Below are 15827 nucleotides of genomic sequence, written 5' to 3'. Positions count from 1 at the left end.
CCGAAGTAAAGGCATTTTCTCTGCTTGATTTATATTCCATTCAAACTGAAATTCTATGCTGTTACCATATTTGTATGTGGCTAATTAACTATTTTAAGCTTATTCACTATAGCAGATAAAGAAGGATTTTGTTACCTTTGTGTAACAAATGTGGGGTTGCAGTTTGTTGGAATGATTACCAGGGTTCTTACCATTGAGTGCATTGACCCTGTTCTGTTGGTGTACTGACCATGCTGCTGCCCTGAGCTGGCAAAGTTGATTTGATGTTGAGGACCTCAGTCTTATACAGAACCTGGCAACCATATGACTGTCCCAATATGTTATTAATTTCAGAGGCTTTTTTCAGAATGCCTTCAGAGTGTCTCACTTATGCAGTGCCCTTCCTAGGGAGACTTGCTTAGTGGAGTTAAACACAATTGGCAAGATCCAGGCAAATCTTTCTTCCAGGACCACTAAGATCAACTGCAGTTTGAGAGATAAGCAAGGGGAGCAAAGATATTATCAGATGCCTGTTCAATGCATGCTGTGCATGAAGAAGGTCACAGGTCCTATCCCTTATATCTCCAAGAACAGCTGAGAAAGTGTGCTGGCTGAAGTGCTGGTGAGCCCTTGGCAGTTGGGGTAGACAATACTGAGCTAGGTAGACCCAACGGTCTGACTCTGTTAGGCAGCTTCGTATTTTCCTATACTCCTGCTTCAACTGGACTGTGTTTTAGTGTGTGTGTGTGTGCGCGCGCGCGCGCTTTGCTTAAACTATAAGGTTGTTAACTAAGCTATTATGCATTGTGTAGTGAGCCAGTTTGGAGATTCCAAAGGGCAGGTTTAGGCAGGATGCAAAAAGTCCCGTAAGAACCTGCTTTGTTCTATCACTGAGACTTTAACTTAATATTGGCTGGATGGCATAATATAAGAATACATTGGTGCTTTGCCCCCACTCCCATTTTGACTTCTAGAAATTTAAATTAGATTTCAGTCTGATTAAATTAGATGAACAATCTAATTTTTTTTTTAAAAAAGTGTTCAAGACTAATTTCTTAAGTGATAACTCAGTACAAGATAACATTACAGCACATAATTCCATACTATACAGTTACCACATAACACAAGTGGACATAGATTAATGATTTCCAAACTTTTTATCTTCAGGAAACATTTTCCACACCCTTTTTTTTTTCTGCTAAGGAGCCTTGTATAATCAGAGGGTTTAGTACCATGTTCCAGGCTAGAACGTACATTCAGTTCACATGAGATGTTGTCCAGGCCTGTTAGACCTCACTGCCACTCTGTATGAAATGAGCGTGGCCCCAGGAAGGTGCTTAATACATAGGGAGCTTGCATAATAAGATCAGTGGTGGATTACTGATATTTCTTAAGGAATCCCAGGATTACCTCTTTCGCAGACTGAAAAATATTGACATACTCAAAACTGAACATTATTCTATAGATTGCCTACGTGAGGGTAAACTTGCAAAATTAAGATAAATTCTGCCTGTTTTTAGTTCAGAAAGACTGTAGTCAGCATAATGTGGATGGAAGGTCAGGGCTGATTACCTGAAATTGTGTCCAAGAACAATTCATCTGTTGAGTAGAGATTGGAATCATTGAGCCATGAACGTTTGCAAACTTTGCCTGAATCTTATGGAGCAGGCTTTTAGTTGAACATTTTCCAAATATGCATTGAATTATTTTTTTTATTTTTATTTAATTCGATTTCTATACCGCCCATAGCAAGCTCTCTGTTTCATAGAGTTCATCAAACTAAACAAATAGTGCTTTAATCTCATAAAAACACCACCACTACTTTTCTGGCATGGTACCACACATTTAGGTTTAGGGGAAAATACACACCTACCTATTCTTCCAGAAATATTTAGTATAAGTTTGCTTGCAGCTGGTTTTGCAGGACGTTCTGTCCTTTATGCTTAAGAATACTGTGGTTTTAGTTAGGTCTTTTGTGTGTGTGTTTGGGGGGGGGGGGTTTATAGGCTTAAGAACTGTAATGCTAATCAAGATGGAATTTTTAAAGGTGACATTTTTAACTCTGATTTCTCTTTCTTTTGTGCGTGTGTATGTGTGTTTTACTCTCCAGTTGATGATTTTTGGAATTTTTTTGTGCCTGGATGCTTTTCTGTATGTGTTCACGCTTCTTCCGTTGAGAGTGTTTCTGGCAGTGTTCAGATTCATCACGTTGCCTTGTTATGGCTTGCGGTAAGTTTCTTTATTTCTTTTACTTTGCTAAACTAAGTTGATCTAACTTTGCTTTAATTGACCTAGTTAACTGTGTTAAGGATTGAATTTGTTTGAAATTGCAAACAGTTCATGCAGAAAACAAAACAATACAACAAATCCTAACACTTGCAATTCATTTTTGAGCCTCACCCCTTTGTAGTTCTGCATAGCAATTAACACCAAATTCTGGGAGGAGCATATAGAATTTAAGGACATGCTAGGAACATCTTTTCTAGGTTTTATTTTACTACACTATTACGTTTCTTCAAAGGGCTGAAATTACATGTTTTATTTTATTTCTGCCTGAAAGATACCTTTACACATTGCCCTTTAATAATGATACAGGTGCATAGAAGTTGCTTAATGGTGAGATTAGAAATTATACATGTGAAAACTGTGGGATATGGGGAATGGAACGAACTATACAGCAAGACTGTGTAGTGTTGTTGCTTCTGCTACAACTTATAAATATTTAAATGCAAGATTCTAGGCAGGGAACTTTTTTCATCTTGAGGGCTACATTGTCTTCTGGGCAGCCTTCTGGGGGCCACTTGCTGGGCCAGAGGCAAAAGTGGGTACAGCAACACATGTACATTTTACCTTTTTACAGACACACCCCTCTCGGTCCTTCAGACAAAAGGCAGTGTTAGAGTCCAAGGACACATTCGAGCCAGGCAAAACTCTCAAGGACGGTTTGAGTCAGGACTGGTGAGGAGCATAGCCTGGCAAGAAGGGGTGTGGCTAGGGAAAGTCTTGATGCCCAGATAGAGAGGTCTGGAGTGAGGCTCCCCACTTCTGTTCTTGGGTTAAGAATATGGGGTGGGATCCAATGAAGTAGTTCCATCAGTGCAAGGACTTTTGGCTGCACAACAGAACTTTCCCTTCCTCTCTCCACAAGCCCCTAGATTTGAACTGTGGGTTCCCCCAACTCTCCAGAAGAGATTTAGGGAGGGCATGGGGGTGGGCAGGGAGTGGAGAGGGATGGGGAGAAGTTCCTTTGCACACAAAAAATCCTTTGCAGTGACAGATATTGCTCATGTAGTGTTTCCACAAACAACTTGTATTTATAAAGGAGTAGTTTGCAAGTGGAGATTACTCTGGGATATACTCTTAAATGGAAAGGTTAAACCTTCTGAAATTTACCTTAGTATTTTAATTCCTGCAGGAAAATATTGTAGAATGCTAGAGGACAGTCCTCTCGATTTCTATCTCATGATCAATGGAACATGCTTGAGAAGTCTTTTCACAAGGCTCACTTAGCATCTGTGGTAATGTAGAATAATAGGATTATTATAGTTGACACCATTTTAGCCACCTCTCAATAGTGGCAGCAGTCACAGAGCATGTTAAATAATAATCTAGGGTGATGTGAGTAACTTGCTGTCAGCCTCAGGCTCGTGCACTCTCCTCTCCTCTGGCATGGTTGTTTGGAGGACTTTCTGCTTAACCACAGCTTGTCATGTTGGCCAAACTGGCCAAACTGTGGTTAATGTTAAGTATGGTTTGTTTGAAACAAGCCAACTTGAAACCATGGTGAAATGTGGTGGCCATCTTATTAACTGTCCTTCCTGAGGAAAGAAAATATTGACTATTATTACCTGCATAGATCAACCATGTTACCAATTAAACTTCACATTCTTGATGATAGCAAGGGGAATTTACCAAGTACACCATGCCAGGGGTGATTCTACTTATTGTTTGCTTATTTGTTTATTAAAACAGTTGTGACTGGAGAAAAACTTACTACTAACGTTAGCAGCTTAGGCTACAATCCAATACACATTTACCTGGGAGTAAGTCCCATTGAATCCAATGGAGCTTACTTCTGAGTAGTCTTCTGTACAATCCAGAAACATCAAAATTGATATTAATTGCCCATTTACTTCAGTGGGCTTGTTAAGTACAAAGATTCAGGTTACCTGCTTCTTCTTTTTCAGAATAAAATATCCCTTTTGAACTGTGCTGTAAATATATTTCTGATGCTATCTGATAAACAGCTTGTTTTATAAATTCTTTTAACTGGGTCATTTTATTCAGTGCTTAATACTTGCTTATAATTCACTATATAAATGTTATCTTCTATGGTTAAAAAAAAATGCTGTTTTCACGTTCCTTGATTTTTGCATGTTTTTAACAATGTCAACAATGTTATCAATGTTTAACCAATGCCATTCTGGGAAATAAAGTACTGAAATAACTAAATCTAATTGGGTAGATTGTCTTCCAGTATTATGTGAGTATTCTTCCCTTTGGTTTGCTTGAGTTGCATTTTAAAGATCTTCTTATAGACACAACATCATATTCCATTCTATGTAGAAACAAAAAGTGCTCCTCTCTTCATTCTGTTTTTTTCAGGATCTCAATAGAGAGTTTAAATATTCTGTATCTCCATCCTTTGTTTGCACTTCATTTATTCTAGTCTCTTAGAGATTATTTAAAATAGATTCTACTCTCCGATTCTTTATTGCTCTGAAAGCACAACAATCCTTTTCTTTTTTGAGATTAATCCTAATTCATGATGCCATGAATAGTGTTAAATGCAAATAGTGAGCCACATATAGCCATATTTCTGCATCCAGATTCTTGGACTAGATAAAAACAGAGTAAGGAGATTGCTTCATAGGTAGGATTGTTTCCTGTTCATTTACACTTGGGCACCTTTGGGTTTTTTTTCCTTTCAAGACTGCCAGAGATGTTTTGGATCATTTGAGATAGATGTTTAGCTAGTTAATTACTTTTTAAAAATGTGTTTGTATTTAAAGATATTCTTCTGTAGGCATGCAATGAAGACTTACTGGTATCTTCTATGCCTGAGAATCTAAGGTGTTTCCAGATGCAGACTGCTTCAGTACACCTGACTTCTGCAAGCCAAATGAGGCTGTGTGACTCATTGCTGATCCAGATAGCAGATTGGGGTCTAGCAAGGGAGAAAAAAGCACTTGGGACATAGTCTGAAAGAGCCACAGCTGTGGAAAAATATGTCAAGCTAGATGTCAGTGCATCAAAATACTTCCTCCCACTGTTGATTTAGAGCTGCAGCATTAAGCCAATCTTGGGGAGATCTGCCCCTTGGAAGGTGTTCTTTTAGGCAAATATTTGTTCATAATTTATGTATTTATGCTGTGTCCTCTATGATGTACAGCTTACAGCAATTTTTCCAAAGTTATGTTTGTCAGTGTCCAGGGGACATTACACTAAATACGGTAGTAATATTTGCCAGTCTTGCTTGATAACAAGAAAATAGTGGGTCCCCTCACCATAACTTTCATTTCTTTTGGGGAAACACACTTTCTCCTCCATTAAGATTTTTTTTCTGTTGTGTCAAAAGTACTACATTTTAAATAATTGTGAATACAAGTCTGTCACGTTTATGGTGTGATCCCAAAGACAGATTAATTAACGTAATCCATTTTGTGGATCAGTTTGTATTTTCTGACAATTACATATATGTACTGTTGTATTCCCCTTACTAAAGACTATAGGGTTTTCATTCTTTTGGTAGATAGTATGTATGTCATCAACTGATTTAATTCCTCAAAAGAGTGGTAATACAAGATTTTTAGAAATGCAGGCTTTCTTCTCTGCTTCTCATTTCTTTTGTCTCATATTTGAAGTTTGACAATAGTAAATTTGATCTAACTCCTTTTTGCTGAGTTAAGCTCTCAATTACCGCCAAAAAATCTTAATTAGGCAGATATGACTCATTCTATTCTTCTCAAAGAGAAAAATACTCTTTTCCTGCTGCAATCGGTATGTGCTTCATGAGGGAAAGTAAAAGTTTTCAATCGCTTTCCCTCTTATCCATGATGGTCAACGTACGTAGTGTAGCAACATTACAACCTTCTTTCTCTCTCTTTCTCTTTTATTTCTTGTAAATCAGACTGAAGGGAAGAGCACTTTCACTTCCTTTATAGGATGGAATGTGATGTCACATGAGACTCCTCCATGGTGAGTATATATACTGATTTTTCTTCTGTGCTATCAGCTTACATGATACCTCCACCTAAGTTGTAACCTTGTAAATTGTGCTGTTAAAAAGGCAGTATCAAATGATTAACCACATACTTCTATAGATTTCTCTGGCTTCTATAGGAGTGAGCCAATTTAAAGAAAAACAAATGCTATCATTTGCAGTAGAACATATTTTGGAAAACATTTAGGGAGGTGATGAAATACATGGTTAAATTAACATATATTCTTATATTAAATTTGCGAGGTTGTCTTGCCAGTTTCCAGAGGTACCATGTAATTTTACTTATATGTTGACATTCCTAATAGTCAAATCTCCGTTGACAGAAGCTGTTAAACTAATTGTTATGCACGGCATGTAAATAGCTGCTAGCCAAGTTGCCTGTGGCAAGTAAAAAATCAATTCCAGGGATCAGGCAAGAACATTTCTTCATGATTCTTTTTTCTTCCACACTGACCACAAATTGTTGTGTTAGGTGGACTAATATTTTTTGTGTATGGGCAGTAAACTTTGTGGACACTACAGGTTTGGTGCAAAATATTATGTATTAACTGCTTATGAAATAGAAATATCAATATACAGGTGAAACTCTGCTCATGTAATGGGCTTTCTTGCCCTTTCCTCTGTGCTGCTGCCCCCTTTGCCCTGAAAAGCTACTTTTGAAGGTTGGAAGCCCCTCCAAGACCAGCATTAGATACAGCACAGGTTGCTGGTATGGAAAGGAGTCTTCAGAAATCAGGACCATCTTGCTCAGACAGAATTGCCTTCCGTTCACACAAGAGCACCTTTGTATTCCAAGCGGTTCTTCAGATGTAAACTGGAGACAGATGGAAGTGTTATTCGTATTGTAGTCCCTGCTTCTTTGCATTAATATGTAGTACAGAATGCCCTAGTTCGGACTGTCTTTCTTGGCTCAGCATGTCATTCCTGTCTTGTATTAAGCCATACTTCTCCCATGCATCTGAACTGGGGGACTCTGGTTTAATGTCAGTTAACAAACTAGGATAATAAACCAGGTGTGGGAACAGAAATTAAGCCAGAGTTCCCTGGATTGGATGTAAGCAAGAAGTTTGATTTAAAGCAAGCAAAGAACAAAGTGCCAAAACTGGCATGAGAAGAGGGGTACCATGGGAGGAGCACACGTTCATGGCTTCATAAACTATGGTTTATTAAAATGTTACTAGAAAGCTTATCTTAAATCACACAGAGTAATTTACTTCAATTATTTCTTGTCCCCCCCATGTGACTGACTTAGTCATACGCACACAAAAATAAAGACAGTTATATTGTGCATGCTAAGATACAATAATGAGTTAAAATAATGGAGACTATTGTCTCCTATATAAAGTACCTCATCCATTTAATTTTAAGATAAATTTCTTTAGGAAAAGTGTTCTGAAACTTTAATAATCTTCGTGCAGTTTCTCATTTTGCCTTGTTTGTTTTGAGACAGCTCTCACCGAGGCCTAAGGATGAGGTTGGTGTTGACTTTTCTTTCTTAGCATGTTGTTGTCTGTGCGCATGTAGTTTTGTTCTTAATCAAGCTACAAACATACTATGGAAGTCCCTAACTTGTTTTGAATACTTTTTACACAAAATGCATGCTTTAAAGTATTGGGCTCTTTCCGCGCTTTTATGTGTCTACAGCCAGTCTTGACTCTCTGAGTGCATCTGAATGATGTATGTGTTTCCAAACATGTGTCTCTAGTCACACATTGTGCTTTTAGATGTGCTCTTAAAAACTTAGTCTGTACCTAAAAACAATGTGTGAATGATCTGTTACAGTTTGAGCACTGTCAAATGAGGCAACCTTTGAGTGCACAATATTTGTAAACATGTACAAGCAAAGCAGGAAACGCCTCCCTTGACCCCAGACACCATCGGGGGAAATTAGCTTACTGCCTTTTCTCTGAGATTTTGCAAATCTTAGAAAATTCCTACCTTTTTCTTTGCTAAGTAAGGGAAAGCAGATAACCCACATGTCCCATGTCAGATTTCTGCATACTAGTATTGATTTGTCTAGGCATCTGTTTTTGGAAGAAATTAACATAACTAGGCATGGTCACAGCACAGCTGCTTGAGCAGGAGACAGAGGAAAAGGTTTGGATTAGAGGATGCAGAGCTTTAGGACTGACACTGAGAGTGTTAACTGTGACAACCAAGGTTGGAAGAGCATGGCTGCCATGGCATGCAGTTTCATGCAACTGTATTCCTCTAAACACAGTTCCTTCTTCTCATGCCCAGGCTTCCACGTCTGAAATAAAAGTATAATATATTGTTTTGCTTCTAGTTTCCATCCTAAACCATGTACTGTATCGTGGCGCCATTTTAAAAAACTGGTAACCATATTGATTTAATTATTATGTAAGAAATAGATAACTTATTTCAGAATTTTTTGTCCTAATTGTCAGGCAGCATCTCAGTATAGTACATTTAGAATTTTTGAATAATGAACTAGTTACGGAGTTCAGACATTTGGTTGACTTCAGATGTCATGCCATGCCGTGGTTTAGCACGAGGTTCGAATTGACAAACAGAGCTGCTGTGGTCAGTGCCTTGGAAATCTTGGATGCCATTTCAGGGGCATATTGGTGATAGAAGAGGGGGCTGATGGAAAGAGATGGGTACAGCTGACGCCAAAACATAAATAATGTCAGCACTCAAGTGGATTAATATTCAGGATTGGGGTAAGGCATGTTTCAGAAGTTGCTACAGAATATTTGTTGTTGCACAATTTTGATAACAGTTGTTCAAACAGAGGGACGTAGCATAGTCTAATTCCATGCAGTGTGATTCTGAAGCTTTTGTTTACTCACTGAATAATGTTCAGTACAGGTGTAGTTCATGTTAATCTAGTTTTTGGTCAGCAGTGCCTATGCAGATGTTCTTCTTAACCAGCAGATGGAGTCAGTTCTCTGATTATGTGGTACAGGTACACAATTTCTTTAAAATAGTAGTGTGTAATAAAGGTAGTTCTTGACTGCAATCTCTTTGGGACTTGATGTGATATGAGCATTTGGAAAACCCTGATTTACACTGCAAAGTTGCCATACATATTCTTTCATATGTGCCAATGTTTCCTTAGACTAGCCTCAGGTATTTCAATAATAACAATAACAAACAACAACAACAATAATTTTGTTTGTATCTACTACATATATTGCAGCTCAGGTAGAAAAGACCTTACAGATTTTGTGAAAGTTGTTCATGTTTGTTTTGGAGCAGTTTGGGCTGAACATCCATTGGTCACACTCTCTTGCATACCGTAGTTGTTTTAAGATAAGGTGCGACTATTGGTAATTATTGGAGATTTGTGATAGAGCTTGGAGATAACCTGGATGTGACTGTAGCCAATTTTGTGAGTGTGTAAACAGTATATTCTAATTACACAGAAAGAGGAGAGGGGAGGTCTGTGGGGGGGGGTTAGACATCAGAAGGGGTGTGCAAGTGAGCAATGCCGATTCCTCTGCCTGCCTACCACTTACCTCTCCAGAATCCCCTCTCCAAGTAATTTTCCCTCAGCTGTGGTAACTTCAGTATTGGAGCTAAACTGAGAAGAGCAGGGAAGGTTCAGTATTAATTTTACTCTAAAAATCAGACTACCCACTCGCAGTGATTGGGGCAGTACTATGTTGTGTCTAGTTTGGCTCTTAGAAGAACTTGGCTGTTTGGTATGCTTGTAACCTGAAAATGCTCAGGGGATAATAGAAAGCCTGGTGGACCCTAGAGAAATAATGTAATTATCCACTATCATTAAGAACACTAACAAAAGCTTCTAAATAATAATAAAAAAGCCTCAACGTTTGGAAACACTGTTTTCTGTAATTTAATTGAGTTGGACTGAACCAGAGTTGTGCTATGAGATTAAACTGAGATTATAGCAGTACTTGCATTTGTATGCTAAGAGCTAATCTTGCTTTGCATTGGTCTTGTGCATTTAGATAATTTATAACCAAATGTTCACTCCATTGAATATTTTGTCATACTGCCATTCTAGTGAAGCTTTTGGCCTTATAAAGAAAATCTTGCTAGTATGTGGTCAAATTTCAATGCTTAGGTAATGTGCTCACTCAAAATGTGTTCACACATCTTTTGAATTAGTTGACGGAATAGACATTTGATGAATGAATGAATGAATGAATGAATTCATTTGATAGATTGACTAGCTACCTTGTTATCGATATGATCCATTTTATTTTTTGGTTCAGGCAGTCATAATGGAATTCAAAGTACATAATGGCCACATTGGACAATTATACTCCAATTATAAAGCTAGATATGAGGTATCCTTGTGCCTGTGTGCACAGCCCCTTCACTCCTCCATTTGCAACATGTCTGAATGCAGTGAGAAATTCTACATTTAATTGAATAACCTTAGATTCCAGTTTCATCCAAATCAGGAAACAATGGTTACCAGCGTCAGAGCAATCTAGGATCTTAAACCATTGTTTTGTTGGTTTAAAATCCTGGGTTGTTTCTGCTTGTCCTAACAGAATTAGAGCAAAAGTTTCAAATATTGGGAAACCACAAACAGACCCACACTAGTAACTGGTTTAATTTGAAGGAGACCAGCAACAAAAAGTATGGAAACCATTACTTCATGGTCCCTCTTTAGAACAATTAACCTCCAAAGCTTTCCTCTACAAATGTCCCTACATTTCTTTGAGTTTCCCAAATGCAAAGCCATACAGCATGCTGTGAGCAAAGTTTTGTTTGCAAATCATATTTTGGATATTCTGGGTCACCTCTTGGAGCTTTGACCTTATTGAATTAAAACTTATGGAGGTTTGTGGTTGCCTGATCTCCTCTTGCAAATCACCTTCAGCATCCTTTTATATGCCGAGCAGCCCACACTAAAGAGTTAAGTATAAATTATCAGTTCTAGACTGAATGGAAGCAAAACCTGTACGATCTTCGGCATGCCCCTTCCCTGAATGTATTCCGCAAAGCCTTGAAGACCTCGCTTTTCAGACAGGCCTTCGGGACTTCCGGGGAGGGTTAATTTTCAGGACTAATTGCCTATTACTCTGATCTGTTATCATTTCTATTTATAGTTTCCTTGTTATATTGTATTTTATGTGTATTTTATTGTGCTGCATTTACTGCAACTGATTTGTACGTCGCCTAGAGTGGCCATTGGCCAGATAGGCGACACATAAATTAAATTATTATTATTATTATTATTATTATTATTATTATTATTATTATTATTATTATTATTATTAAATTTGAGCATTTGTTTAAACAAGAAACATACCATTCAGTGTGAGTAATGCTTTGAAATTAATGGCTCTGGGGCTTATTTATGTACTTTGAAAGACTGATTCAATATATAGCTACAGTTTACAGCCGTATAAAATGTACTCTTTGTTTTGTGTCCTTGATGTATTTCAGCGATAGACGTTTGCTACAGCCTGCTCAGGTGTGTGATATTTTCAAAGGAGTTATACTGGTAATCTGCTACTTCATGATGCACTATGTTGACTATTCCATGATGTACCACCTGATAAGAGGACAGTCTGTCATTAAACTCTACATCATCTATAATATGCTCGAGGTAAGCAAATTGGCATCAGAACAACTGTCAAAACAGGCTTCCTTCCCAGACGTACCAGAGGTAGCAATGTGGTAACAGAATTCTGGTAGTTTTCTAATGTCTTCTCTGCCCTGTTATAGGATAAAGTTCATTTTTTCTTCAACAATGACAAGCAATAAATATGTTTTGTATGCCTCAGTTTCTTTAGTATTTGTAAGTAGCCAAAATTCTAATTGGTTTAAAAACAGCAATTGCAAAATGTGATGTATGTTCATGCAATATTTTAATAGATATATTCATAGCCCAATTCTTAAGAACTTTATAAATAGTGGTAGGGATCTCAGGAGCTTTTTCAGGTGTGCCCCTGGATTTGGGCATGTCTGGAGGGATTTTGACTTTGTTTTCTATGAATAGTAAACCCCCATGTCAGAAAGCAAATTCCTTTTCAAAGTCCCTTTAGTTTCACAACTGATTTTCCATAATCGTAGTAGTAATACTAGCCAAAGAAGATGATTTACCCTTCCTTTGTACATTAAAGATGGCATACGTAAGAGTTATCTTCACAGTAACTCTGTGAGGCAGGTTAGGCAGAAAGTGACAGGTCCAGGGTCAAACAGTGAATTTCATAACTGAGCATGGAAATGAACTTGGGTCTCCTTGGTTCAAGTTCTACTTTGTATTCAGTCGACCACACTGGCTCTAAGCCTGCTTGGTTGTGCAAAATGAGTGCCATGATTTTTGGAGTGGAACCAATAATAATTGTTACTACTTGAGGCAGGGTTTGCAAATCTGTGTCTGGAAGCATGTAGTGCTATGTTAGACATATTTGCTTGCAGTGGGTAGAGGGTTTGGCTAGAACTGGAGAGGAGATTCAGATTCCCATTCAACCATGAAACTCAATGGATGGTCTTGGGCCAACCAGTCTCTCTAGCCTAATCTGCCTCACACAGTTGATAGGATAAAATGGGTGGGGGTAGGGAGGCGCTGCCCAGAATTCCTTGGAGAAAGGATGGGATCAAAATAAAATAATTAAAGCAAACAAAACATATTTCACATATATGTTGATGGGGTCTGAACCATAGCTCAGTGGTAGGCTTTGCATGAAGAAGATCCCAGGTTCAATTCTCAGTATCTCTATGTAGCGCTAGGAAATTCTGAGATTCTGAAATCCTGGAAAGCTGCTGCAAGTCAGTATAGATAGTGTTGAACTAGGTGGACTGATGGTCTGACTCAGTATTACGACAGCTTCCTATGTCTCTCTGTATGCTTGGTAATTCTTTCTTTAACAATGTTTTCCACAATTAGTCCCAGAACTGACATTAAGTGAACCAGTCTGTAACTTCCTGCATCCCCTTGGACCCTTTTTTAAAAATTGGTGTTACATTGGCCATTTTACAGTCCTCAGGTATGGAAACTAGCCTTAGGGACAAGTTGTATGTTTTTGTTAGAAGACCTGCAATTTCATGTTTTGCGTTCTTTAAGAACTCTTAAGGTGAATGCTATCCAGACCTGCTGATTTGCCAGTTTTTAATTTGTCAGAAAGACCCAGAATGTCATCTCTTGTTTCCATATTTGCCTCAGTTTCTTAAACTCTCTTCCTCACAAAGTTAGTTTAGGCACAGGAATCAGCCCTACATCTTCTGCTGTGAAAACAAATGCAAATAATTCACTCAGCTTCTCTGCACCTCCTTTAGCAGACCTTAGACTCCTTTGTTGTCCAAACTGTCTCCCTAGCTGCAACTAGTGTATTTAAAGATTTTTAAAGTTTTTTTTGTTGGTGGTCTTCATGATTTTAGCAATGTGCTCCCTGAATTCTATTTTCCCCTTATTGTCTACATTTTTCACGTTCATTTTTGTTCCCCACATTTGTACTAGACTTTCATTTTCTGAAGCAAGTCTTCTCACATCTGATAGCTTTCTTGACACTGTTCTTTAACCACACAGGCATCTTCTTGGCCCTGGTATCTTTCTTGATCTACAGTATGCATTCTAGCTGAGCTTCTGTTACTATGGTTTTGAACAGCCTGCAAGCATTTTGGAGACATTTCATTCTTCTGACTTTGCCTTTCGATTTCTTTTTTACCAATCCCCTCATTTTTGGAAAAATTCCTCTTTTGAAGTCAAATGTGACTGTATTGTATTTTCATGGCATTTGTCCATTTTACATATATGTTGAATTTGACAGTCCTATGGTCAGTGTTCCCAGCTGGTTCAATAATACATTGCACACCAGAACCTGGGCTCCACTTAGGGTTGGTTCTATGGCCAACTGTTCTAGAGCAGTTATTTAGAGTATCCAGACATTTTACTCCTTTGTCATGACTGGAACACACATGTACCCAGTCTAAGAGAGTTATTAAAATTACCCATTACTATGGTACTTCCTCTTTTGGATGCCTCCTTAATTTTATTCTCGATCTCAAGATCATCTTGGGCATTTTAATCAGACAAATGATAGTAGATACCCAGTACTAAAATACTCTGAGGGTCTGGTATCGCCACCCACAGCAATTGTGTAGAAGAGTCTGCCCCTTTTGGGATTTCTAACTTGTTGGACACTTGTCCTTTGATGTACAGAATGACAGCATGGTCTTCCCTGCATTTCCTATAGAGTTTGTATCCAGAGATAACCATGCCCTCCTGCTTCTTTCCATTCTGCTAGGAGGCAATGTTAATTGGGCTATCCTATAGTTGTGAAGAGTATGCCTCTCCATAGTTCTAGGAGCTGAACACATATATGTGTATATGTACCCAAATGTAGAATAAATTATCAAATTCCAGTTTCCCTATTTTGATGCCTCCCATATGCCTCAGGTATCAAAATTTGGGAAACACAAGCAGATGGAAAATGTTACGAGTAAAGATTGTGTAAGAAAAGTGGCTGGTTTTGTCTTCCATGTTAATGCTTAATTGCACATCTTTGGACTTGTTCAGTGAACAAACAACTTGATGATGATGATTTCTTTTCTATACCACAAACATATAAATATTTATGTAGGCAGTGTACAGACCTTCAACTAAAGCAGATTGAAAAGCAGCCTCCCCATGTCACATAGCGATAAGGAAGTTACAAAAGCAGCTTGTTTCTTAAAAATTAAAAAGTTAATTCCCCATTTAGGATGCACACCTTAAAGTGGTGAGGGGGTTTGAGAGTGTTGAAGAAGCTGAGAGCAATGCTGTCAGGAGTCTAGACCAAGAGCCTAGACTCCTAACAGGGGCACCCAAGGCGGAATGATCAAAGCTGAGACACCAGACCTAGATGCATCCAAACTCAGAGGAAGGCAGTGATAAACCACCTCTGAATACCTCTTACCACAAAACCCTGTGAACAGAGTATCCAAAATGCAACACGAGATAGTGCTGGAAGATGAGACGCCCAGGTCAGAAGGCACTCACCGAGCTAGTGGGGAAGAAAAAAGGACTAGTACAAGTAGCCCTGTGACTAATGATGCAGCTGGGTCAAAGCTGAAAAGAAGCCCAGAGGCTGATGCGCACAGATGTTGTACAATAACATGCAGTAGGAACATGGAATGTGAGAAGCATGAACCAGGGCAAGTTAGAAATTGTCAAGCAAGAAATGGAACGTAGCAACATTACAATAATTGGCATGAATGAAATAAAATGGATGGGAATGAGACATTTTCAATCAGGCAACTACAAAATATTTTATGCAGGAAATGAGAAATTAAGAAGAAATGGGGTTGCTTTAATAGTGAGAAGTGATGTAGCAAAAGCAATTAGGAGCTACAACCCAAGGTCTGAGCGAGTGATATCAATGAGATTAAACGGGAAACCTATTAACATAACCATCATCCAAGTCTATGCTCCAACGTCAAACACAGAAGAAGAAGAATTGGAGAGATTTTATGCAGAAGGAGGAAATTGATCACACACCAAAACAAGATATGATGATAATCATGGGGGACTGGAATGTAAAAGTAGAGAACAGAGAAGAATTAGGAATTGTGGGGAAAATGGGGCTTAGGAGACAGAAATGAAGCAGGAGAAAGACTTATTGAATTCTGTGAAGCCAATAATTTGTTTCTTGCAAACGCATTTTTTGAGCAACCGAAAAGACGATTGTACACCTGG

The 15827-nt window shown here is 38.3% G+C and overlaps 1 protein-coding gene across 12 annotated transcripts in view; it reads left to right on the top strand.

Annotated features, from left to right (window-relative positions):
* Positions 1 to 15827, top strand: part of TAPT1 (transmembrane anterior posterior transformation 1) — an 83535-nt gene that overhangs the window by 25334 nt on the left and 42374 nt on the right. For 6 of the 12 annotated variants that reach the window (XM_061583901.1, XM_061583889.1, XM_061583892.1 and 3 more), the window contains 3 exons: positions 2090 to 2208; positions 7653 to 7676; positions 11594 to 11756. In XM_061583901.1, the coding sequence (XP_061439885.1) occupies positions 2090 to 2208; positions 7653 to 7676; positions 11594 to 11756 (306 nt within the window). Of the gene's footprint in view, positions 1 to 2089; positions 2209 to 6109; positions 6178 to 7652; positions 7677 to 11593; positions 11757 to 15827 lie in introns of all 12 variants that reach the window. The other 6 variants (XM_061583894.1, XM_061583895.1, XM_061583898.1 and 3 more) reach the window with 2 other exon arrangements.

Source organism: Rhineura floridana, chromosome 9 (genome assembly GCF_030035675.1).
Source record: "Rhineura floridana isolate rRhiFlo1 chromosome 9, rRhiFlo1.hap2, whole genome shotgun sequence".
NCBI lineage: Eukaryota > Metazoa > Chordata > Lepidosauria > Squamata > Rhineuridae > Rhineura > Rhineura floridana.
The sequence above is the reverse complement of the archived record's forward strand: the minus strand, read 5'-3'. Positions and strand labels throughout refer to the sequence as shown.